Raw genomic sequence first — 26,724 nt, 5'->3', positions numbered from 1 at the left:
CCATGTGACATCAGAGGGTCAGTTAGAATATTTGAAGCATCGAAAATACATTTTGGTGCAAAAATAGCAAAAACTATGACTTTATTCATCATTGTCTTCTCTTCCGTGTCTGTTGTGAGAGAGTTCAAAACAAAGCAGTTTGTGATATCCGGTTCGCAAATGAATCATTCGATGTAACCGGATCTTCTTGAACCAGTTCACCAAATCAAACTGAATTGTTTTAAATGGTTCGCCTCTCCAATACGCAATAATCCACAAATGACTTAAGCTGTTAACTTTTTTAATGTGGCTAACACTCCCTCTGAGTTAAAACAAACCAATATCCCGGAGTAATTCATTTACTCAAACAGTACACTGACTGAACTGCTGTGAATAGAGAACTGAAGATGAACACCGAGCCAGATAATGACTCGTTCACGAGCAGTGTTGGGAAGGTTACTTTGGAAATGTAATAGGTTACAGATTACAAGTTACCCTATTTAAAATGTAATAGTAGTGTAACTTTTTTAATTACTTTAATAAAGTAATGTAACTAATTACTTTTGAGTACTTTTTGATTACTTTTCTAAATTTCTAATGAATGTTTTTTGGCAACTGTAAATCATTTTCAAACATTTACACCATGCAGGTTTAACCTTAAAGTAGTGCTCAAGACTGTCAGACTTTCACCATCCTTCATCACTTGAATTAAGATGATCACATTTGAACACATCCACCACAAAATCACTTTAGTACTTAGTACTTTAGTACTGCATTTTACTTTGAGATTGATCTGAAGTTCAATGCAGATTTAAAATCTAAAGAAATAGTTTATAGATACTGTTTTTGAAACCAAATCTTTGCATACAGGAAACACTGTACTCTAACAATGGTTTGGGGAAAAAATTGTTAATAAAAAATACAAGCATATACATCAACTCAAATACGGTTATCTAATAAGAATGTGTCCTATTTTCTGTACTAAACTCCTGAAACGTTGGTGTCTTTTTGAAACACTGCTGTCTCTTTGTATGATGATAGTTTCTCAAAATAAGTAAAATGCTCATGAAGTGACTCACAGCAGTTCTAGAGATTTTGTTTGTGTTAAAAAATTAGGCTGGGAAATCTCACACTCATACACCCACAACACATTCTGAAACATGGACAACCCTATTTTGTGTATGGACCTGACATGAAAAAGATTTAAATCCTTAGGTTGGGGACATGCAATATAATTTAGAGTTCTCTCCTGAACTGCACCTTCACTTCCATTATCCATCCATCCTCTCATGACTTTAATACTGAAGATTTTTATTTGACTTTTACCATGTTTTGTAAGTGCATTTTTGTTGGCGAATTAATTACCACTTGTATTTATTTTTACTACAGATTCCATGGTTAAACTCCGCGGTAAGTGTTAAATAAGAAATTGTGTGCACATCCCACCTTCTGGCAGGTGCAGGACAAAAGAAACTACTGAAGTGAAAAATTAATAATGTCCGCAACACTGCTAAACATGGGAGTTAGAAGCAGTGCTGCGGACATTTCTATATTTCTTTCACTAAACTATGGTTAGTGCCATACTATAGGCTACATACATTTTCCTAAGGGTTGTGTTTTTGTCTGCATTAGCTCCCCCTAAACCTATGATAAAACCTTTGATCGTTCACTTTTATTTTATTTCCGTGAGTGCAGTACACCTGCAAAGCGTTAGCACTCGTTAGCTTGTCATTAGCGTCTTCATTCGAACCTATCGCTGTTTTCTTTTCTCCTCTCCCTCGCTCCAGTTTTTCACAAGTTCATCAAACAACCGCAGTAAGAATTTTCATCAAGCACGGTGAGTAATGGCTTCTCCTATCATTGTTTCTTGCACCTCTTGCCACATGTACAGTTTATCTATCTCTGTCGCTGATGAGGGATTCACATGTGATAAATGCAGGGAAATAGTTAGGCTGACAGAGAAGATTTCAGAATTAGAGACACGCATCCAAACTTTAATTGAGGACAGTAAGAATGTTAGGGCTCTAGATACGGCTTTGGATGCGTCTAGCTCAGGGATTCCTATACATTGTTCGGTTCCGGAAACAGAGCCCCAGCAGCAGGGCAACTGGGTGACGGTGAGGCAGCGTAGTCGTGGGTCAAAACACCGCTCTTCTGTTCCGATCCAAACATTAAACAGGTTCTCCCCACTCAGTGATGCACCCACTGAGAAACCTGATGAAAGTGCTCTAGTTATTGGTGATTCTATTGTACGGAACGTGAATATAGAGACACCAGCCACCATAGTCAAATGTTTACCGGGAGCCAGAGCGCCTGACATCTTGGCAAATTTAAAAGTGCTGGCTAATGCTAAACGTAAATACAGTAAGATTGTTATTCATGCCGGCGCTAATGATGTTCGACTTCGCCAGTCGGAGATCACTAAAAATAACATTAAAGAGGTGTGTGAACTTGCAAGCACGATGTCAGACACTGTAATATGCTCTGGTCCCCTCCCTGCTTACCGTGGTGATGAGATGCATAGCAGATTGTCATCACTCAATGGCTGGATGTCTAAGTGGTGCCCACAGAATAACATAGGTTTCATAGACAATTGGACGAGCTTTTGGGGCAGACCTGACCTGTTTAAAAGAGATGGTCTTCATCCCTCCTGGGGTGGCGCCACTCTTCTCTCTAGAAATATGGCAAATAGTCTTAGTGTTTATACTTGACTAACTGGGGCCCAGGTCAGGAAGCAGACAGACTGGCAAAACCGACCATCTGCTAGCTGCCTCCCGTCACAGAGGTCAGTTAATTCTCAGCACATAGAGACTCTTTCACCTAGATATCACACTATAGAGACTGTGTCTGTTCCCCGAACTAGTAAAAACAAAAAACGTCCAAACCTGGTTAAGATTAACAATTTAATTGAGGTTCAACAAATAAAAAACAGAAGCAATATGGATAAACAAATGATAAAGCTTGGCTTATTGAATATCAGATCCCTTTCTACGAAAACACTTTTTGTAAATAATATGATCACTGATCATAATATAGTTGTACTCTGTTTGACAGAAACCTGGCTAAAACCTGATGATTACATTATTTTAAATGAGTCCACCCCCCAAGATTACTGTTATAAACATGAGCCACGTCTAAAAGGCAAAGGTGGAGGTGTTGCTTCAATTTATAACAACGTTTTCAGGATTTCTCAGAGGGCAGGCTACAAGTATAACTCGTTTGAAGTAATGGTACTTCATATAACATTATCCAAAGAAACAAATGTTAATGATAAATCCCCTGTTATGTTTGTACTGGCTACTGTATACAGGCCACCAGGGCACCATACAGACTTTATTAAAGAGTTTGGTGATTTTACATCTGAGTTAGTTCTGGCTGCAGATAAAGTTTTAATAGTTGGTGATTTTAATATCCATGTTGATAATGAAAACGATGCATTGGGATCAGCATTTATAGACATTCTGAACTCTATTGGTGTTAGACAACACGTTTCAGGACCTACTCATTGTCGAAATCATACTCTAGATTTAATACTGTCACATGGAATTGATGTTGATGGTGTTGAAATTATTCAGCCAAGTGATGATATCTCAGATCATTATTTAGTTCTTTGCAAAATTCATATAGCCAAAATTGTAAATTCTACTTCTTGTTACAAGTATGGAAGAACCATCACTTCTAACACAAAAGACTGCTTTTTAAGTTATCTTCCTGATGTATCCAAATTCCTTAGCATATCCAAAACCTCAGAACAACTTGATGATGTAACAGAAACTATGGACTCTCTCTTTTCTAGCACTTTAAATAAAGTTGCTCCTTTACGCTTAAGGAAGGTTAAGGAAAACAGTTTGACACCATGGTATAATGAGCATACTCGCACCCTAAAGAGAGCAGCCCGAAAAATGGAGCGCAGCTGGAGGAAAACAAAACTAGAGGTATTTCGTATTGCTTGGCGGGAAAGTAACATATCCTACAGAAAAGCATTAAAAACTGCTAGATCCGATTACTTTCCTTCTCTTTTAGAAGAAAACAAACATAACCCCAGGTATTTATTCAATACAGTGGCTAAATTAACGAAAAATAAAGCATCAACAAGTGTTGACATTTCCCAACACCACAGCAGTAATGAGTTTATGAACTACTTTACTTCTAAAATCGATACTATTAGAGATAAAATTGCAACCATTCAGCCGTCAGCTACAGTATCACATCAGACAGTGCACTATAGACCCCCCGAGGAACAGTTCCACTCATTCTCTACCATAGGAGAGGAAGAATTGTATAAACTTGTTAAATCATCTAAACCAACAACATGTATGTTAGACCCTATACCATCTAAGCTCCTGAAAGAGGTGCTTCCAGAAGTCATAGATCCTCTTCTGACTATTATTAATTCCTCATTGTCAATAGGACATGTCCCCAAAACCTTCAAACTGGCTGTTATTAAGCCTCTCATCAAAAAACCACAACTTGACCCCAAAGAACTAGTTAATTATAGACCAATCTCGAATCTCCCTTTTCTGTCCAAGATACTAGAAAAGGTGGTATCCACACAATTATATTCCTTCTTAGAGAAAAATGGTATATGTGAGGATTTCCAGTCAGGATTTAGACCGTATCATAGTACTGAGACTGCTCTTCTTAGAGTTACAAATGATCTGCTCTTATCATCTGATCGTGGGTGTATCTCTCTATTAGTTTTATTGGATCTTAGTGCTGCGTTTGACACAATTGACCACAACATTCTTTTGCATAGACTTGAATACTTTGTTGGCATCAGTGGAAGTGCATTAGCATGGTTTAAATCGTACTTATATGACCGCCATCAGTTCATAGCAGTGAATGAAGATGTATCCTATCGATCACAAGTGCAGTATGGAGTACCTCAAGGCTCAGTACTAGGGCCGCTACTCTTCACGCTTTATATGTTACCCTTGGGAGATATCATCAGGAAACATGGTGTTAGCTTTCACTGTTATGCTGATGATACTCAGCTCTATATTTCTTCGCAGCCCGGTGAAACACACCAATTTGAAAAACTAATGGATTGCATAGTCGATATAAAAAACTGGATGACGAGTAATTTCTTACTGCTAAATTCTGAAAAAACAGATGTGTTAATTATAGGACCTAAAAACTCTGCTTGTAATAACCTAGAACACTGTCTAAGACTTGATGGTTGCTCTGTCAATTCTTCGTCATCAGTTAGGAACCTAGGTGTGCTACTTGATCGCAATCTTTCCTTAGAAAGCCACGTTTCTAGCATTTGTAAAACTGCATTTTTCCATCTCAAAAATATATCTAAATTACGGCCTATGCTCTCAATGTCAAATGCAGAAATGTTAATCCATGCATTTATGACCTCAAGGTTAGATTATTGTAATGCTTTATTGGGTGGTTGTTCTGCACGCTTAGTAAACAAACTACAGCTAGTCCAAAATGCAGCAGCAAGAGTTCTTACTAGAACCAGGAAGTATGACCATATTAGCCCGGTCCTGTCAACACTGCACTGGCTCCCTATCAAGCATCGCATATATTTTAAAATATTGCTTATTACTTATAAAGCCCTGAATGGTTAAGCACCTCAGTATTTGAATGAGCTCCTTTTACATTATAATCCTCTACGTCCGCTACGTTCTCAAAACTCAGGCAATTTGATAATACCTAGAATATCAAAATCAACTGCAGGCGGCAGATCCTTTTCCTATTTGGCGCCCAAACTCTGGAATAACCTACCTAACATTGTTCGGGAGGCAGACACACTCTTGCAGTTTAAATCTAGATTAAAGACCCATCTCTTTAACCTGGCATACACATAACATACTAATATGCTTTTATTATCCAAATCCGTTAAAGGATTTTTAGGCTGCATTAATTAGGTAAACCGGAACCGGAAACACTTCCCATAACAACCTATGTACTTGCTACATCATTAGAAGAATGGCATCTACGCTAATATTTGTCTGTTTCTCTCTTGTTCCGAGGTCACCGTGGCCACCAGATCCAGTCTGTGTCCAGATCAGAGGGTCACTGCAGTCACCCGGATCCAGTACGTATCCAGACCAGATGCTGGATCAGCACCTAGAAAGGACCTCTACATCCCTGAAAGACAGCGGAGACCAGGACAACTAGAGCCCCAGATACAGATCCCCTGTAAAGACCTTGTCTCAGAGGAGCACCAGGACAAGACCACAGGAAACAGATGATTCTTCTGCACAATCTGACTTTGCTGCAGCCTGGAATTGAACTACTGGTTTCGTCCGGTCAGAGGAGAACTGGCCCCCCAACTGAGCCTGGTTTCTCCCAAGGTTTTTTTCTCCATTCTGTCACCGATGGAGTTTCGGTTCCTTGCCGCTGTCGCCTCTGGCTTGCTTAGTTGGGGACACTTCATCTACAGCGATATCGTTGACTTGATTGCAAATAAATGCACAGACACTATTTAACTGAACAGAGATGACATAACTGAATCCAATGATGAACTGCCTTTAACTATCATTTTTGCATTATTGACACTGTTGTCCTAATGAATGTTGTTCAGTTGCTTTGACGCAATGTATTTTGTTTAAAGCGCTATATAAATAAAGGTGACATTGACATTGATAAAATATGATTATTTGTCTGCTAAATTACTACTGTAACATTACAATAGATATTAATGATGTCGTTTTATACAGTATTTTGAGTGAGTGTGAGCAGTGTGCTGCTGCTGCTGCTTGACTAAGTAAACAAAGTCAAAACTACAATAGCATATTTACAGATAAAACTGACCTGCACTTCAAGATTCAAGATTTTTATTCATCACATACAAAATTATATATAGCATATATAACCAGCAGTGAAATGTGAGTGAAACCCTGAACAGAAGTGTCGCTTCTCTGCTCCAGCTGTGAGCTTCCACAGTCCACTCTATTCTCTGTCTCTCTCGTATTGATTACTTGAAGTCTGATCCAAACCGTTCGGCGGAGGCGCGGAGCGCGCGAGCCCAACCATTTCCAGTCACGACTAACCGATCCATGATTTATTAGAGATTTAATTATCGAATGGCGGATTCGGAAATAATTGCTTTAGTACATTCTGCGTGCAATTATACAATAACGATATTAAAATAGCGGGCCAAATCTGCCAGGCCACCGGGAATTGTCCTGGTTCTCCCGATGGCCAGTCAGCGCCAGGTTTCCACAGACACGCAGAAAGTGCTGGATTCATAGATTGTCATTTTGCGGCTTAATATTGACACTCCCATATCGCGTTTTGATTCAAGTGTAGCCTACTGACCTACTTTTGATTTATTCTTCCAAAATGTGACATATTCCGTCCACGTTAGGCTGAATTCCATTTTTATGACTGGATTCCACGAACCAGACTGTGTTTTCCGCGTCGCGGAGATTAGGGGCCATATGTCTTAGTGCAATTTGGGAAAGAAATAAGCTGTCTGAGGATGTGTAAATATTCAAATGTAATCCCCTTTGTAATCTTTAAAAATTTCAAAAGTAACTGTAATTTAATTACTAATTTTTTCTTAGTAACTGTAACTGATTACAGTTACATTAATTTAGTAATTAAATTACGTAACGCCGTTACATGTAACTAGTTACTCCCCAACACTGTTCACGAGTCAAGAACCGTTTCTGTCAGACGCGTCCGATTCGAGAGCCGAGGAGCTGATGATACTGCGCATGTGTGATTCAGCGTGAAACAGACCGACACACAGGGCGTCTGAACTGAACTGATTCTTTTTGTGATTGATTCTGAACTGATTCTGTGCTAATGTTATGAGCCAAGGTAAACCGAAGGCTTGCAATCATCGCCAATGACGCCATTACATCGAGCTCAAAAGATCCAGTGAACCGTTTTCTTCAACCGATTTATTGAATCGAACAGTCTGAAAGAACTACTGGTGATCCAAAAACCGATGCAACCGGTTCTTGACTCGTGAACGAGTCATTATCTGGCTCAGCTCGGTGTTCATCTCTCTGTGTACTGTAGTGTACTGTTTGAGTAAATGAATTACTCCGGGATATTGGTTTGTTTTAACTCAGAGGGAGTGTCAGCCACATTAAACAAGTTAACAGCTTAAGTAATTTGTGGATTAATGCGTATTGGAGACACGAACCATTTAAAACGATTCAGTTTTATTTGGTGAACTGGTTCAAAAAGATCCGGTTACATCAAATGATTCGTTCGCGAACCGGATATGACAAACTGCTTTGATTTGAACTCTCTCACAACAGACACGGAAGAGAAGACAATGCTGAATAAAGTCATAGTTTTTGCTATTTTTGGACCAAAATGTATTTTCGATGCTTCAAAATATTCTAACTGACTCTCTGATGTCACATTGACTACTTTGATGATGTTTTTCTTACCTTTCTGGACATGGACAGTAGACCGTACACACAGCTTCAATGGATGGACTGAGAGCTCTCGGACTAAATCTAAAATATCTTAAACTGTGTTCCAAAGATAAATGGAGGTCTCACGGGTTTGGAACGACATGAGGGTGAGTTATTAATGACATAATTATGATTTTTGGGTGAACTATCCCTTTAAAGGTAGTTCATCATTAAACTTAGTGATGTCATTATCTTTTAAAAAGTATCTGTGCAATCATTTGCAATCAAGTCAACGATATCGCTGTAGATGAAGTGACCCCAACTAAGCAGGCCAGAGGCGACAGCGGCAAGGAACCAAAATTCCATCGGTGACAGAATGTAGAAAAAAACCTTGGGAGAAACCAGGTTCAGCTGAGGGGCCAGTTCTCCTCTGTCAGACGAAACCAGCAATTCAATTCCAGGCTGCAGCAAAGTCAGATTGTGCAGAAGAATCATCTGATTCCTGTGGTCTTGTCCTGGTGCTCCTCTGAGACAAGGTCTTTACAGGGGATCTGTATCTGGGGCTCTAGTTGTCCTGGTCTCCGCTGTCTTTCAGGGATGTAGAGGTCCTCTCTTGGTGCTGATCCACCATCTGGTCTGGATACGTACTGGATCAGGGGGACTGCAGTGACCCTCTGATCTGGATACAGACTGGATCTGGAGGCTACGGTGACCTCGGAATAAGAGAGAAACAGACTAATTTTAGCGTAGATGCCATTCTTCTAATGATGTAGCAAGTACATCGGGTGTTATGGGAAGTGTTCCCGGTTCTGGTTTACCTAATTAATGCAGCCTAAAAATCCTTTAACAGATTTTGATATTAGTAGTGTATTAGTGTGTTATGTGTAAACCAGGTTAAAGAGATGGGTCTTTAATCTAGATTTAAACTGCCAAGAGTGTGTCTGCCTCCCGAACAATGTTAGGTAGGTTATTCCAGAGTTTAGGCACCAAATAGGAAAAGGATCTGCCGCCCGCAGTTGATTTTGATATTCTAGGTATTATCAAATTGCCTGAGTTTTTAGAATGCAGCTGACATGTTGGATTATAATGTAAAAGGAGCTCATTCAAATACTGAGGTGCTAAACCATTTAGGGCTTTATAATTAATAAGCAATATTTAAAAATCTATACGATGTTTGATTGGGAGCCAGTGCAGTGTTGACAGGACTGGGCTAATATGGTCATACTTCCTGGTTCTAGTAAGAACTCTAGTTGCTGTATTTTGGACTAACTGTAGTTTGTTTATTAAGCGTGCAGAACAACCACCTAATAAAGCATTACAATAATCTAACCTTGAGGTCATAGACACATGAATTAACATTTCTGCATTTGACATTGAGAGCATAGGCCATAATTTAGATATATTTCTGAGATGGAAAAATGCAGTTTTACAAATGCTAAAAACATGGCCTTCTAAAGAAAGATTGCTATCAAATATTGCTACAATATATATTATAGGATATTTTACTACAAAATTCAATATATTGACATTACGTGATACTGCAAATCCATGTTTCGCTGCCTGGAGTCCATTTGTTTCTGTGAATTGCAGCAATTAATTTGCTTTTCTCTTCTCTAGTTTTTGGCAGATTTCTTATCAAATCTATTTGTACAGTCAACCACTCAGTGTTTTTGCCTCTCAGTGGCACTCCAGCTGACGGTGACGTTGTGTATATTCTCTATAAAAAGATGCACTGATCATTAAGTGGGCTGTCCTGTCCTGGAGCCGAGGTATTACCTGTTGGGTAACTGGGCAGTGACATCAAATAGCAATGCTGATGGCCTATCCAGGATGTTTCCCCCTTTGTAAGGTCTGCACTGGTACTTCTGAGCCCCTTATATTGTCTGTTATCATTTCCCAGATGCGTTAAGAGTAACTGAAAACTTTACTCAAGTAAAAGTAGAGATAATTCAAAGACTTACAAGTCACCAATTCCAATACCACTTGAGTAAAAGCCTTTGAATATGAGTATCTGGGGTGATTGATTAAGGAGCTGTGTTGGGAGTATCAGATTTATTTTCCAAGTAATGTAACTAGTAAAGTAACACATTATTTTTTAATTTACAAGAAAATATATTTTTGAAATTCTTGCTGGCACTGAGACCCAAACCTGCAAACTTCGGGGTAAAAGTCTGACTATCTAACCATTAAGCCATGACTGCCATAAAACATGCGCTTAACGACGAGGATGGGGTATCCTAATATATTATATATAATATGCATTTAATCACATTTTATTTACCAATGACAATCAAACAATCAATCATTCCAGAATGGCAGCACAGCTGAAAGGTTTGTTTGAGCTGTGCTCTCTACTGTACAGACATAAATTTACAGGGGTTTTACATTTGCCAGAAATATAACTTTTTAATATTTAAATCAAACAAGCAAGCTCAGCCCAGATGAGGAAAACATAGCAAAAAAGTAACGTAATGCATTAATTTCCATTAAAAATTACTAGGTAACACAATTAGTTACTTTTTAAGGAGTAACTCAATATAGTAATGCATCACTTTTAAAAGTATCATTCCCCAACACTGTGGAGAGATGCAAATTGCTCAGTTTATACTCTAGAATGACTGATCTAGACTGATCTATACTATATAAGCCGCTGCTTGCTCACAGTTCTTCCAGTGTCCTCACTAATCTCACTCTTCTGATGAAAACTTGTACGGCAGATATCGTCTCTTACATAAAGCCATCCCAAATTAATTTGAGTCTCCTCTTTGAGCAGCAAAGCAGAGAGCTCCCTCTTTTGTGAAAGCATGCAAGGTTTAATGTAATATTTGAGCCAGATATGGGCCCGGTTCCCCAAAACGTTCTTATCGCTAAGTAGTTCTTAACCTATTCCTTAACCTCTCTCTTAACCTTATGGCACGGTTCCCGAAACGTTCGTACGCTAAGTATATCTTCTGTAAGTCATACTTTCGTAAGGTTGGTCTGGACCATTCGTAGCTCTCTCTTAGCGTTATTTGAGCTCATGACGCTACTGTACAGCAGTCTTTAGAAACCAGCGCAGCGAAGTACAAGTCAAACTATGGTATGTTGACAATTTTGTGGCTCAACAATGATTTTCTGTTATTTTTTAAGACTCATAATAAATTATGTTCGCAATGGATACAGGCCTATTTATGAAGTTGACTTTATGTGGTTACAGAACTAATAAGGTGGTAATTAGCCTAGGTTTTTTCATAATGTAAACAAAGCGAATTGGCAATCATTTTTTTGATAATTAAAATCTGGCAAACAATTTGGCTCTAAATGGCTAAGATCTTTAAATGGGTAAGCATGGTGGTGTCCAATAAGCGACCAACTATCGATCCAACGTGTTCTTGTATTGAATCAAAGACGGAGTCGGACTCGGAGCCGTTTAGTCCATGTCAGTTTTTTTATTCGGCAAAACTTAAGCCCTTTTGACATTTTGCCTGACGTGGCTATATTAAAAAAAATCCCCTCCCAAGACAACTCATTGTGGAGCAGCTGGACCTTCCCAGACCTGCGCTGGCCAGGCTAACGCGGCGGAATTCTGCTTTAAGCCCTGAAGCCCAGCGCTACTTTTTTTTTTTTGCTACAGAGAAATTCATCGAGGTCGTGGGACAGGGCTACAGCCTAATCAAGACCTCTGTGTGGAAGTGCGTCCACACTGTCACCAACGCCCTTCTGCGCCATGCCGGGGATTGCATCCTGGTGGATGGCACTCATCCCTATCGCCAATCCATCAGTGAATGATCAGGCGTAGGCTACTTATCGCGAAAGGAAGACGCGGCCATAAATGTGCAGGTTATAGTGGACCATAGGGGTGTGATATCTGACCTGGTGGCAAGGTCCAGCAACACTTCAAGTTCCTCTGAAGAGGGGCTTGGTGCCCTTTTTTACATTGCTTCCCCAGCATATTTTGTATCTAACTCTCTCTCTCTGTTCATTGTAGATAGGTTGCTTTTTATTAAAAACATAAACCAATTGCAATCAATACCGCATTAAACAGAAGTAAATGCAGCTGCTTGCCAATCAATTCTAATTGTAAAGTACCTTGCCATTAATATAAAAGTGTATTATATAATTTTTATAAGTCGTTAAACCCATGTCAAGAAGCGGCACATGTGGCACAACGGGATGGATGATTAGCGAGGGATACCCGGTTTGTCTTACCGTCACAACATATCGTGTGAACATTACTGACCCTTTGATAATTTAATTTATAGTCTATATTTTACTGATAACTTATACTGATATGTTAAAATAAATGTTACTGTAATAATTTGAGGAATGTTTCATTTGCATAGAACGTGTAGTCTTTCTTAACGCTGTATTGCACCTTCGCGTAAAGTGGAAAATCGATTCATGAGCAATCGATGCCAACTAATTCAGCACCCTGACTTTGGACAGCGCTCTTGTAACGTCGGACGTAAGAGGCAGCGTGCTAAGAAGCTTCCTAAGGGACACTTCGGGGAACACACTTAGAAACATCAACAACTTTGGTAAGATATATCTTTCGATGTCTTCTTAGCGCGCTAAGAGTGAACGTTATCGGGGAACCGGGCCCTGATGTGTAGTTTTTTTGTTTTTTTTGGGGGTAATTTGATGGTGTTGTCCACTTGAATCTTAAATGATCTTTGCTTGATCCTAATTACAGCTCAGCATGCTGAAACCAAGTGAGCAGAAGGTGCTGCTTAATAATTGAAATATTTTAATTCTGTTAATGACTTTAATTCATCTAAATGTCACAATATAAATAATGAATTCAAGAGTTAGGCATAATTCAAACTAGAGTTGCATTAAAGCAATGCATTAATACATTTTGGTATTTTGTTAACAGGAAAAACTTTTCTGAGATTTTTTTTTAACATACAAAAGCTCCAACAACAAAAGTAAAAAGAGAGATAAAAAGAAAGAATCTTGGATTCTCTAAAGCTTTCAGTCATTCAGCTCCAGGTTCAATTTCGTCGAATCGTTTTTGTTTTTCATTCCTCTCCATCTTCACTCTTCAGAGAGGCTTGTACGGTTGACTTTTCTCTTTAGCAGCTCGATATCTTTCCTGATAACTTTCCTGGCTTGTCAGCACGTTTTTGTCCTGACACTCCAGAAGTTTTTCTCCAACAATTAAAAAAAAAAAAAATCTACTCCTTGCCACAGGCAAAACGTCTCAGGTTACGAATGTAACCATGGTTCCCTGAGTAGGGAACGAGACACTGCGTCCTCTAGGGGTCGCTATGGGGAACATACATGTCTAAAGCATACATTGAAAAAACACCAACGAGTTGGGCGGTGACAGCCCCCTGACGTCACTACCAGCGCGACTATGGATAAATAGGCACCAGGAGAACACGTCATTCTCTTCTTCATCTGAAGCTTGCGTCCGAAGCATGGCAAGGAGCTAGAGGATGCAGTTCCCTACTCAGAGAACCATGGTTACATTCATAACCTGAGACGTTCCCTTTCAAGGGAACTTCGAACTGCGTCCTCTAGGGGTCGCTATGGGGAACAGTATACCCATGCCGCCATGCTGAGGGGAGTGCAGGCCACAATCATGGTGAACACTAAGTACCAACTCTACCATCTCCATGGGAGTTGCCCCTGGGACGTTTAGACGGCTGTCCATGACATTATCCCTTACGACCAAAGGCCTAGGCTACATACCTACTTATTTGTTAGGGCCTCGGCCCTGGGTAGAGCTGAGGCTTGGAATAAGGAAAGATTCCTTTAAAGGAATACGGCTAAGAACCCAGCATTTTATACTAAGTCTTGCCTGTCACACAGGGGATACCGCTTAGTCTTGCATAAGCTTGCTGAAGGAGCTGTCTCAACAGATCCCTAGTAGCAACACCCTGTTTAGATAGGTATCCAAGGATACATAGGTGGAGTGGCGCCCAAGATGAACAGGGCTTTTACCAACTCAAGAAAGGCCACGAAGCAACCGTGCAAAGCCCTCACCCTATAGGATTTTAGAAAGAACGCAGAGCACTAGCGTGCAAACTTACCACAGTGTGGATTTCAGAAAGTGGACAAAGACTTCGTGTGCACACTTACCATAACATGGATTTTAAATACTGTTCTACAGAGGGGGCTCTCGTGGCACTCTGATAGAGCAGCTTCATAGATGGAATGGTGCATCTCAAAACAATATGTCTAAGAGTCATCAACTTGATCTGTGGAAATAATGCTGGAGCGCTCTGGGGAAAGAACAGAAAACTCAGTCTCACATGAAAGGAGAACTCCGAATTCAGAAAGAGAGTACCACACTCATAGGCGACCCTTCTTGGAAAAGGGAAGCGCTGCTAAACTACCACGAGAACTGCCCAAATAGCCCCTCATGTTGAGAGAAGCGATGCTTGAATTGTATAAACAAATTCACACTGGCTGAGTGGAACCAAGGTCTAACCATCTCAAGAAATGGAACGAAGCTGAGCATGTAACCCTTACCATACAGAATTTCAGAAAGTGTGCAGAGTCTTGCGTGCACACTTACCACTTACGTGGACTTTAGAAAGTGCGCAAAGTGTTCACGTGCACACTTATCACCATGTGGTTTTTAGAAAGTACACAGAGCTTAGCGTGTGGTACGGTTCCTGAGCATTGCAGAGGCGCTGAACCGCACGGGAGAGGCAAGCTCAAATTTACAAACCTCTGGCGAGGGGAGCATCACCTGAGGCAGTATTTACAAGAAGACTTCCGTAACTGCCACCTCCACTTCCCACTGGATGCGAGAGCAACAACTAAGCAGCCAGGAGGCCCCTCAGGGTGACCTGGCCCGACATCCATGAAATTTCTTGCAGTGCTGTGTCAGGCCCAATGATCAAGGAGGCTCCTGCAGAAACCTGTGATCTCGGCCGCCTAATACTGGAACATGAAGCCACAATCAGGGCTATCATATCGGCTGGACAAAATGCTGATAAACACTGTAACTGAGCATTGCAAAGGAAACTCACAGAGGTTATTAGTAGACACATAACCACCAGAAATTTAATACACATATAAGTATATACAGAAAGGGTTTCATACTCCATTTTGATACCCACCCTGGTTCCTGCTCTGGAGCCCCACTCAAGGGGCGCCTCCTTTTAGTCCGGACCATCAGTAAGGTGGTTGCTATTAACATAGAACCAACCAAAAACATCATAGGTCCAGCATAGGAGACTGTTGTGCAAGAAGTTTCCACCTAACCTTGATCAGGTGGAGAGCTGGTGGTTACAGGGGAATTAGGAAGGGGAGGATAAGAGCAGAAGTAAAAACCCACAAAGGGAACGAGTAGATAGCAAAGTATTGCTCTGATTTGGACAAGAACGCTGCCTCGTCTGGATCACATCCCTTAGGTCCTGTCTACCTCCTCGTGACCCACGAATCCTCTTACCCCTCCCCACAGGTGGGGGAGGAGCATGAGCCACGACACTAGCCTTCTGTGCCCGTCTTTGATACTCAGATCGAGACGGGCCAGGACCCCTATGTTGTTCAGGCTCGGACCTGGACCTTCGTGGAATGAAGGATTTGAAGGCAACTGAGCGCGCCTTCGTCTCCCTGAACTTCTCGACTACCTTCTCTATGGAGGTACCGAAAAGTTCGGAAGGCAAAACCGGAGCATCGAGAAGAAAGCCCCTTTTTTTCTTCCCGATGTCTGCCAGGTTCACCCACAGATGTCTCTCCGTTACCATCATGGCCGCCATAGACCTTCCCATGGCGGAGGTGCCTGCTTGGTAGCATGGAGAGAGAGATGTGGTGCGGCGCAGCTCGGCTACCTGGTCAGCTGAAAGGCCCAGTCTTTATCCAGGTCCTTCAGCAGATCAGCCTGATAAGCCTGAAGCACTGCCATCATGTGCAATGAAGCCACAGCCTGACCTTCTGCTGCGTATGCCTTGCCATAAAGCCCAGTCTTTATCCAGGTCCTTCAGCAGATCAGCCTGATAAGCCTGAAGCACTGCCATCATGTGCAATGAAGCTACAGCCTGACCTTCTGCTGCGTATGCCTTGCCATTTAAGTGGGATGTATCCTGGAGGGGCTTAGATGGCAAGAAGGGAGATTTAAGAGAGGATGTTTCCCCCACAGAGAGATAGCTAGCCAGCATCTCTTCTACAGGGGGCATTATCTCATAGCCGCTTCCGCGCATCCCCTCGATTTTGGCATAACTCGTATGCTGAAACCGATGGATACAAGAAGAAAATGGCCTCTTCTATTCTTTTTCAACTTCTGCATGTAAATCAGGCGAGAATGGAAGGCTCACCTGGGCTGGAGGGCTATGATCAGATAAATAACGCTCGTTGAGGCGACCTCGCGGCGTCACTTTGCTGGCATGCTTCCATGGCAAATCCAACTTTGCCATGGCGCGATCCATAACCTCCAACAGCTCCACATACGCAGGGCAGGAGGAATGAGAAGGCTCAGCCTCAGCTTCTTCGCCAACCTCAGACATCTCATGCTCTTCCTGGGTAGAACCCAGCAAAATGTGAGCACTAACTTCAGTATCAGAAAGTGTTAATGATAAAACATCCTCCACCTGATGTTCACTATTGTCTGCCGCCGATGAGCATGAAAGGGAAAGTCCCTCTCTTAACTCCTCAGCGAGATCCACCTGTGATCCCCATGAGTTCACTCTCCTCCGCGCGGCTGGTCCTGAACCGTGGGAAACAGACTCTTTCCTCGAAAAGAGAGACAGATGAGAGCGGAGCTTTTTCACAGAAAAACGCTCGCAATGCACGCAGATTGCCCCCTCAAGGACATAGCATGTGTGCTCTTTGCCCAAACAAATGATGCAAAGATTGTGTGTGTGTCATCGGGTGTCAAATAACGCTGACGCAGATGTACACACTGTCTAAATGCCTTGCTAGTGCATGCCATGATAAACAGAGAAAGATCGCTCTTACCGTTTTGGTCGTTCAGATGCTCGCTTCAAACGAAGCAGTCAATGAAGACGAAGAAGAGAATGACGTGTTCTCCAGGCGCCTATTTATCTATAGTCGCGCCGGTAGTGACTTCAGGGGCTGTCGCCGGCAAACTTGTTGGTGTTTTTTCAATGTCTGCTTCAGACATGGGTCACGACAAGGTGTTCCCCATAGCAACCCCTGGAAGACACAGTTCAAAGTTCCCTTGAAAGGGAACCACACAGCTCCAAATCCTGATGGATGAAATTGCTTGACCTTTACCCCCTCATGTCCAGTGTTGGGGAGTATCTAGTTATATGTAATGGAGTTATGTAATTTACAGTAATTACAAAATAAATGTGAGAAAAACAGACTGAGAAAAAAATGTGCAATTAAAATACAGTTACTTATGAAAATGTTAATGATTACAAAGGGGGTTACATTTGAATATTTTCACATTTTCAGTTTCACAGAAAACGTACTCGGTTACTAGACGTAACCTCGGTTCTCTCTAGAAGAGCGAACGAGTACTGGTCTTAGCTAAGACGCTACGGGAAAAGTCTCTTTTCACGAAATACTGAAGCAAAAAATTATCCTTAATTTTTGTATTTTTGTAAAGCGCATTTGCAGCAGTACACAGCCATAGGCGAGACGGCTCGTTCGCTCATTGGCTTGTTCTGCGGCAACTGCACAGCCTATCGAGCGCAGGCTGATGCAACATCAGACCAATAAGGGCGCTTCGCGCCCTTCTTGCCACTTCCCGCTGAAACGGGTGTGGCCCAACCTATAAAAGGAGCTCGAAAAGGCTGACTCACCTGATTTATTTCATCGTCGAAGCGAACCAGAGTGAATCGTGCGCACGGCAGAGAACGCAGTACTCGTTCGCTCTTCTATAGAGAACCGAGGTTACGTCTAGTAACCGAGTACGTTCTCTTACGAGAGCTCTCTCGTACTGCGTCTTAGCTAAGACGCTACGGGAACCCAATGTAAAACGCCGTGCGCGCAGGGATCACACACCAATAAACCTGAAGCAACGCCCAGGATTTACAGTGCACAGTCACCTGAGGGACTCACAGAGAGTCCAGGACAGAAAAGGGAAAAAGCCCTCCGTCCTATATCTAGCAGCATCCGTAGATGCGGCAATATGACATCACACAGCCGAGGCAAGGCCTGACCAATGTGGCAATGCGGGTCTTACGCAATACTGCCCATATAACAGTCGGCAGCGCATAGCGCTCGTGAACTCAGAATTCCCCTCAGGGCCCTGATTCAACTATACCGACAACAGCCTTGCTTGCAAGGCGGGGACCTCCAGGTTATAGAACCTGATAAATGTAGACGGCGAGGCCCAACCTGCCGCCATACATATATCCTGCAAGGAGATCCCAGTAGACCACGCCCACGACGAGGCGACGCCTCTTGTGGAGTGTGCTCTGATGCCCAATGGGCACTGAAGGCCCCTGGAAGCATAAGCTAACGCTATGGCGTCAACTATCCCTCTGGATAGAGTCTGTCTCGAAACAGCCATTCCCTTGGAACGTCCACCGAACGAGACAAACAGCTGCTCCGTCTGCCGAAAGGCAGCAGAGCGAGACACATAAGCTCTTAAAACCCTGACAGGGCAAAGAAGACTCGAGTCTCCATCCTCCCCTGACACCGGCAGGGCAGACAGGGCAATAACCTGAGCCCGAAACGGTGTGTTGAGGGATTTCGGCACATAACCGTGCCTATGTTTGAGTATGACCCTTGAGTCATTGGGCCCAAACTCCAAGCACGACTGGCTCACCGAGAGCGCGTGCAAATCACCCACACGCTTCACAGAAGCGAGAGCCAACAAGAATACTGTCTTGAACGACAGATGCTGAAGGCTAACCGATTGGATAGGCTCAAAAGGGGACCCTTCATGGCCTCCAAAAACCGCCGCGAGGTCCCACATAGGGACTGACGGAGGTCTGGGAGGATTCAGCCTCCTAGCTCCTCTGAGGAACCGGATGACTAAATCGTTCCTTCCTATTGACTGACCGGACGCCGTTTCAGAAAAACGCCGCGATGGCCGCCACATAAAACTTTGAGCGTGGATGGGGCTCTGCCCTTATCCAACAGCTCCTGTAGGAAGGGGAGGACCTCCTTCACCTCACATTTAAGGGGTGAATAACCTCGAGCTGTGCACCAGCTGGAGAACACCAACCACTTCGAGGCATACAGACATCGTGTCGACGGAGCTCTAGCCTGAGTGATGGTATTTAGCACTCCCACTGCGAGATCAGCGGGTAACCGTTGAGCGCCCACACATGGAGGGACCACAACTCCGGTTGAGGGTGCCAAATCGAGCCCCTGGCCTGCGAGAGGAGGTCCCTCCTCAACGGTACCGGCCACGGGGCGACATCTGCTAACTGCATCATATCTGGGAACCATGGTTGGTTCTTCCAAAGAGGTGCTACAAGCAGTATTGAACATCTCGTTTCTCTCACCTGTTCTATCACCTGTGGAAGGAGGGAGACGGGAGGGAACGCATAAAGCGGGCAGCACGGCAATCTCCGTGACAGCGCGCTTTCGTTCTTGGAAAAGAACGCGGGGCAGTGAGCGTTTTCGTGGGACGCAAAGAGGTCCACCTCCGCCATGCCAAATCTCTCCCACAACAGCCGGACTGTTTGCGGGTGTAGAGACCATTTGCCCGTAGGAACATTGCCTCTGGACAGCCTGTCTGGACCCAGATTCTGCAGTCCAGGCACATGCACTGCTCTCAGCGAGTGCACGTTTCGGGACCCGAGACCGCCCTGGCGATTTATGTAGGACACCACGGACATGTTGTCCACACGGACTACGACGTGGTGATCCTTGATATGGGGACAAAAGCGCGTCAGCGCGTTCTCCACTGCCAGCGTTTCCAGGCAGTTGATATGATGGAGCTTTTCCCGTTCTGACCATAGGCCAAAGGACGGTCTGCCTTCGAGCAGCGCTCCCCATCCCGAAGTGGAGGCGTCCGTCGACACCATTTTCACACTCGGGGAAGTCCCCAGGCTTACACCTGATCGGTACCAGCCGTTCGCTGTCCAAGGTGCTAGAGCCGCAACACAGCTCTGATCGACCTTGAAATGCAGCCGGCCAGACGCCCACGCTCTGCGCGGCACCCGAGCCTTCAGCCAGAACTGCAGGGGGCGCATACGAAGCAGGCCCAGCCGCAGAACCGGAGACGCTGAGGCCATGAGACCCAGCATCTTTTGACAGTGTTTGAGCGACACGGTCGCACCGCAGCGGAAAGAACTCGCTGCGCGCTGAATGCCCATCGCGTGCTGTGGTGACAGCCGCGCCGTCATGGAACACGAGTTCAGAACTATACCCAGAAACAGGATCGTCTGACTGGGGTTCAGCGAACTCTTCGCCCAATTGACACTGAGGCCGAGCTTCTCGAGGTGATCGAGTAAAACGGACCTGTGGTCCACGAGCTCTGCTCGTGATCGGGCCAGAACCAGCCAGTCGTCCAAATAATTCAGCACTCGTATGCCTCTGAGTCTGAGAGGAGCGAGCGTTACATCCATGCACCTCGTAAACGTACGAGGAGCCACGGAGGACTGTAAACTGGTATCTCTGGTGGCGAATCTCAAATATCGCCTGTGGTTTGACGCTATCTGTATTTGAAAATATGCGTCCCTCAGATCTATTGACATGAACCAGTCCCCTCTGCGAATCTGCGCGAGGAGTTTCCTGGTCGTAAGCATTTTGAAACTGCGTTTCATCAATGCCTTGTTCAGCTGTCTTAGATCCAGTATGCGCCTGAGACCCCCGTCTCTCTTGGGCAGCAGAAAGTATCTGCTGTACAGCCCCCCCCCCCCTCGCTTTGAGCTTGAGACACAGGCTCTACAGCCCCTTTGCTCAACAGTTTTGATATTTCGGCCCGAAGTATGTGTGCTACTTCTGTTTTGACCGTAGTTTCGACGCGCGCTGAAAAGCGCGGAGGGCGTCGGAAAAAACTGTAGCGAGTAGCCTCTCTTTATAATGCCTAGCACCCAATCCGAAACCCCTGGAAGCGCTGACCATGCATCTGCATGAATGGCTAAGGGCTGGATGCGAAGCGCGCTCTGTTGACCGGGCAACGGCGGCGCTCGGGTGTGCTGCGCATTTGAGGCGGGGAGCGCGCTGATCACAGCGGGCAGATCACTCCTCCTCGACCCCGTCACGCTCCACGCGCCGTATGTGACATAGTGTATGTGGGCACTGGGGAGTGGGCACGTTTACTATGCGGCGCGCTCGACTGATCTGTGTCGATCTTACGTGCGCGAGCCCTGTGTGCAGGGCTGTGCTTACATGTGAAGATGGGCACTGAGGAGTGGGCATCGTCACTGCATTTATAGCACCATCGGCCGTGGCCGGACGAGCGTGCACGGGTTTTGTTTTTTACAGAATCCACATGACGCGTGTGACATAGTAATTGTGGGCACTGAGGGGTGGGCACGCTTACTATGCAGTGTGCGCGATCGACTTGAGTCGCTTTTATGGGCGCAGGCCCTGTGTGCAGGGCTGTGCTTACATGTGGAGATGGGCACTGAGCAGTGGGCATCGTCACTGCATTTATAGCACCATCGGCCGTGGCCGGACGAGCGTGCACGGGTTTTGTTTTTTACAGAATCCACATGAAGCGTGTGACATAGTAATTGTGGGCACTGAGGGGTGGGCACGCTTACTATGCAGTGTGCGCGATCGACTTGAGTCGCTTTTATGGGCGCAGGCCCTGTGTGCAGGGCTGTGCTTACATGTGGAGATGGGCACTGAGCAGTGGGCATCGTCACTACATTTATCACTACATTTCACAGAGATTTAGTCACAATCTCTGGAACTGAAACAGCGGCTCGCTTAGGTGAGAGCCCGGCCACAGCGGAACTCATACACCGGCGCTTCGATGAAGCAGCCATCGTGTGTAGTGCCGACGCAGCGTCATGCAGCATGCCTAGATGGCTTTCCTAGGATGGCTTCGGGGCTCCCGGCCTCACCGTAATCCTCTGCCGCGGTCCCCGCGGCGCGGGGCGACGGCCGGTAGAGCGAGAACGGGGGTCTCGAGCTGCGTTGCTGAAGCTGTTGTGATAACGGCTTTTGTGTGCAGGCAAGCGGGCAACTGTGCAGGCTTGCGCATTGCAGAAAACGCTGAGACAGTCACAATTCCTGGAACTGAAACAGCGGCGCGCTTGGGTGAGAGCTCGGCCACAGCGGAACTCGTACACCTGCGCTTCGATGAAGCAGCCATTGTTAGTAGTGCCGACGCAGCGTCACACAGCAGGCTTTAGATGGCAACCTCGCTTTTGCCGCCGTCCAGCAGAGGGCGGACAAAGGTGCGTCGCTATCACCTGTTCCACCGGCGGAAGTGAGTGGTAGTTCCTGTTTTTAGCATCATCCGTGTGGAGAATGCTAGTGAGACAGACGAACAAGTTCGTGCTGAATATGGAGCGTTCCAAGCCTTCGCCACCTCTTCGTGAAGCTCAGGAAGAAATGAGGCGGGCTTTGAGAAGTACGCTCATCCGAAAGGGAAATACCATCCAGCCGGGAACGAGAGGGGGGGCGCTGGTGCAAATTACTCGCGGCCAAGACTCATCGCGGCCAACACGAGCATTCGTCCCGGCTCCTTCTCGATGTCAGCTCGTCTGCTGGGCTTCTGAGCAGAAGGCGCGAAATCCTCGGAGCTCGCCCAGCCCTCACTGCCCGAAGCTAGCAGAGAGTGCGTGTCCTCTTCCCCCGACGCGGCCCTGAGATCGACTTCCTCGGACGACACGCTGGCAAACAGCGGGCGCTGCTCACCGGGAAGCGATGCAGGGGAGGCCGGTGAAGCAGGGCGAACCGGCGAGCTCGGTTGAGCTGAAGACGGTTCCGGAATCCGCTGGAAGCGATGCTTTTATGGCATCCGAGTCCTCAGAGTCACCATGGCAACAGCTTCAGAATGGCTCGTCCTGCTGATGTGCTTTCTCAGACGGCGCTTGCTTCCTCCGTGATCCAGCGATGCGTGAGCTTCGCTGAAGAGATGAAAAATCAGGTGAGTCAGCCTTTTCGAGCTCCTTTTATAGGTTGGGCCACACCCGTTTTGGCGGGAAGTGGCAAGAAGGGCGCGAAGCCTGCGCTCGATAGGCTGTGCAGTTGCCGCAGAACAAGCCAATGAGCGAACGAGCCGTCTCGCCTATGGCTGTGTACTGCTGCAAATGCGCTTTTTGCTTCAGTATTTCGTGAAAAGAGACTTTTCCCGTAGCGTCTTAGCTAAGACGCAGTACGAGAGAGCTCTCGTAAGAGAACTACTGGCAGTTTTTGTTCCATAAAACACAGTTTTGTATAAGTATCACTTTAAAGTGTGTCAGTATATATGTATATTTTACTTAAATTGTCTCATAATATCTAATTTAGTACATATAAGAAAAAAAATGTTTTTCAATAATTATTTTTTTTTTTGCATGGCCCTCTTCGCCACAAGATGGAGCAGTTAATCAGATTTTTATGCTAAAACAGTAATACTTATTTCATACTCAAACGTCTAAAAACTAATATTTTAAGCCATAAAGAGTTTCAACAGCTGTAGTTATATACTTTTATTTTATATGAATTACAAAATCTGAAATGTAGGTTGTTTAGATGCATTTTGCTATATGATTATATGATTTAATGAATGTAAGTGACTGTTAAGTAAGGGGAAAATCTGATTGGATGAGCTGATTGAATTTTAAATACACAGGCACACCAGGAAGCGCACATTCTTTGAATTGTTTTTATTTATTTTTTTTTGAAATAAATGTACAAAACCGATTCCAAAAAAGTTGGGACACTGTACAAATTGTGAATAAAAACAGAATGCAATGATGTGGAAGTCTCAAATTTCAATATTTTATTCAGAATACAACTTAGATGACATATCAAATGTTTAAACTGAGAAAATGTATAATTTTAAGGGAAAAATAAGTTGATTTTAAATTTCATGGCATCAACACATCTCAAAAAAGTTGAGACAAGGCCATGTTTACCACTGTGTGGCATCCCCTCTTCTTTTTATAACAGTCTGCAGAGCTCTGAGGAGACAAGTTGCTCAAGTTTAGGAATAGGAATGTTGTCACATTCTTGTCTAATACAGGCTTCTAGTTGCTCAACTGTCTTAGTTCTTCCTCTTTATGATGCACCAAATGTTTTCTATGGGAGAAAGATCTGGACTGCAGGCTGGCCATTTCAGACCCGGATCCTTCTTCTACGCAGCCAAGATGTTGTAATTGATGCAGTATGTGGTCTGGGATTGTCATGTTGGAAAATGCAAGATCTTCCCTAAAAGAGACGACGTCTGGATGGGAGCATATGTTGTTCTAGAACTTGGATATACCTTTCAGCAATGATGGTGCCTTTTCAGATGTGTAAGCTGCCCATGCCACACGCACTCATGCAGCCCCATACCATCAGAGATGCAGGCTTCTGAACTGAGCGCTGATAACAACTTGGCTCTTTTTATACCCAATTATGTTGCCAATTGACCTCATAAGTTGCATATTGGTCCTCCAGCTGTTGTACAATGTGTTAATTGCTATGTACAATTAACTTTTCCGGCCTCTTATTGCTACCCGTCCCAACTTTTTTGGAATGTGTAACTCTCATGCAATCCAAAATGTTCCTTTTCAAAATGTCTCACTTTCAACATTTGAAATGTTATCTATATTCTACTGTGAATAAAATATAAGTTTATGAGATTTGTTAATTATTCCATTCCTCTTTTACTCACAATTTGTACAGTGTCCCCACTTTTTTTGGAATTGGATTTGTAATTATTTAATCAGTTCAGCTGGTCATTCTTATTAAATTTCTTAGGGGTGGTGATGGCGCAGTGGATAAGACAAATGCATTTGGTGTGAGAGACCCGGGTTCGAATCCACTGTGAGACACCAATGTGTCCCTGAGCAAAACATTTAACCCCTAGTTGCTCTAGAGGTGTGCGACCTCTTACATATATAGCAATTGTTAGTCGCTTTGGATAAAAGCGTCAGCTAAATGTTACTGTTGTTGTTTTCGGTGACAGAGTGAAGTGACATCAGGAAAGCGTCATGAGCACAGAAAAAGAGCGCAGTGTCCTGGATGATGCTGGAGAGGAGAAGGAGGTGAAGGAGGAGCAGGAGCTGGAGGAGCTGAGGGCTCAGGTGCTGCAGATGCTGCTTGAGCTGGAAGAAGCTGGAGACACGGCTCAGAAACACGAGGAGAGCTTTCTGGAGCTGCAAGGTGAGGCTCCCTCAGGAACACACCAGTGACCTAACACTTACAGAGCTCATGTCATGCTTTCTTATTTTGATTTTGCCCTGCAGGTCCAACTGTCATTATTTTTAGGTAACACTTAATTTTACGGTGTCCTCGTTACACATTACATGTACTTACTATTATAATAACAATAAATTATGCATAATTACATGCAAGTAACCCTAACCCTAACCATATAGTAAATACATATAGTAAATTAATATTACTCAGCACTTAATTGTAGAATTACCCTATAACAAGGACACCCAAAAATAAAGTTGAATGTTTTTATTTTTTATTTTATATATATATATTTTTTGTTAACAATGTCCTATGATCATATGAAACGGACACGTTTTTGTGTCACAAGCCAAAAAGTTGCAGATTTGTGCCTTGTTTTTTTTTTTTTTGCATTGGCATGTTTTGAGTTGTGGCATTTACAAATGTTTGTATAATACAATTAATTATTAACTACTGTATATATTATAGAATACATGTATATTTAGTTCATGATATACATTGTTTTATTCATAGTTATATCATATGATCTGAAACCATAAAATAGATGAATACAGAATCTGTGTATTAAAATCTATGTTAAATTTGCATTAGATAATAGTGAGTGCTAAATGACTAACACTTATAGGAACCCTGTTGCACAATTAAAAAATCATTAAAAATCATTAAAAAAAGATGTTACAGAGCGTTATTTGTCAGAGTCAGAGATATAGCTGAATGTGCTCTGTCCTTGTGTTTCGCTCGTTTTACTCAATGACAGGCCCAGTAAAATAGTTTCTATATATAGCATTGATGGCCCTTTAATGAGTCACCTGCTGTATCTGACAGACTCCTGGGACTCTGTAATGATCTGGCTGTGCTGTGACCGTGGGCTGTGTGTGTGTAACATGAAAGGCATGTGAGAGGACAGCTGCGCGGAGGGAAGCTTCCAGACGGGCTGTCCTGACGCCTTTATCCAAACTGGATCTTCTCCAGAGAGCCGCTCTGGCTCTTCCCGCTCACTTCTGATCGCAGACAGAGCATTAGATCAGTCTCATCCGCTTGAGTGGCCATTGTTTCATAATGAAGAGCTTTCAAGTATTTTGAGTTGTGCACGACATGACTGACTTATCAGGTCCAAAACAGAAGATGCAGTATAAACTCGAAATGTGGGTGGAGGAGTTTATAAAATCAGCCTATGAAATCCAAAGATGAGTTTTGGGTTGCTAAAGTATTTAGTTTTTCCACTTCAATGTAAATGTCATTCATCTGGAGCACATCCCAGCTT

General features: G+C 43.8%; 1 protein-coding gene across 1 annotated transcript in view; it reads left to right on the top strand.

Moving 5' to 3' along the window:
- LOC132124647 (coiled-coil domain-containing protein 136-like) overlaps positions 1-26,724 on the top strand; it is a 53,119-nt gene that overhangs the window by 5,115 nt on the left and 21,280 nt on the right. The window contains exon 3 of the mRNA XM_059535764.1: positions 25,228-25,424. Coding sequence (XP_059391747.1) covers positions 25,253-25,424 — 172 coding nt within the window. The 5' untranslated portion in view covers positions 25,228-25,252. The remainder of the gene's footprint in view (positions 1-25,227; positions 25,425-26,724) is intronic.

Source organism: Carassius carassius, chromosome 43, assembly GCF_963082965.1.
Source record: "Carassius carassius chromosome 43, fCarCar2.1, whole genome shotgun sequence".
NCBI classification, from domain to species: Eukaryota; Metazoa; Chordata; class Actinopteri; order Cypriniformes; family Cyprinidae; genus Carassius; species Carassius carassius.
The sequence above is the reverse complement of the archived record's forward strand: the minus strand, read 5'-3'. Positions and strand labels throughout refer to the sequence as shown.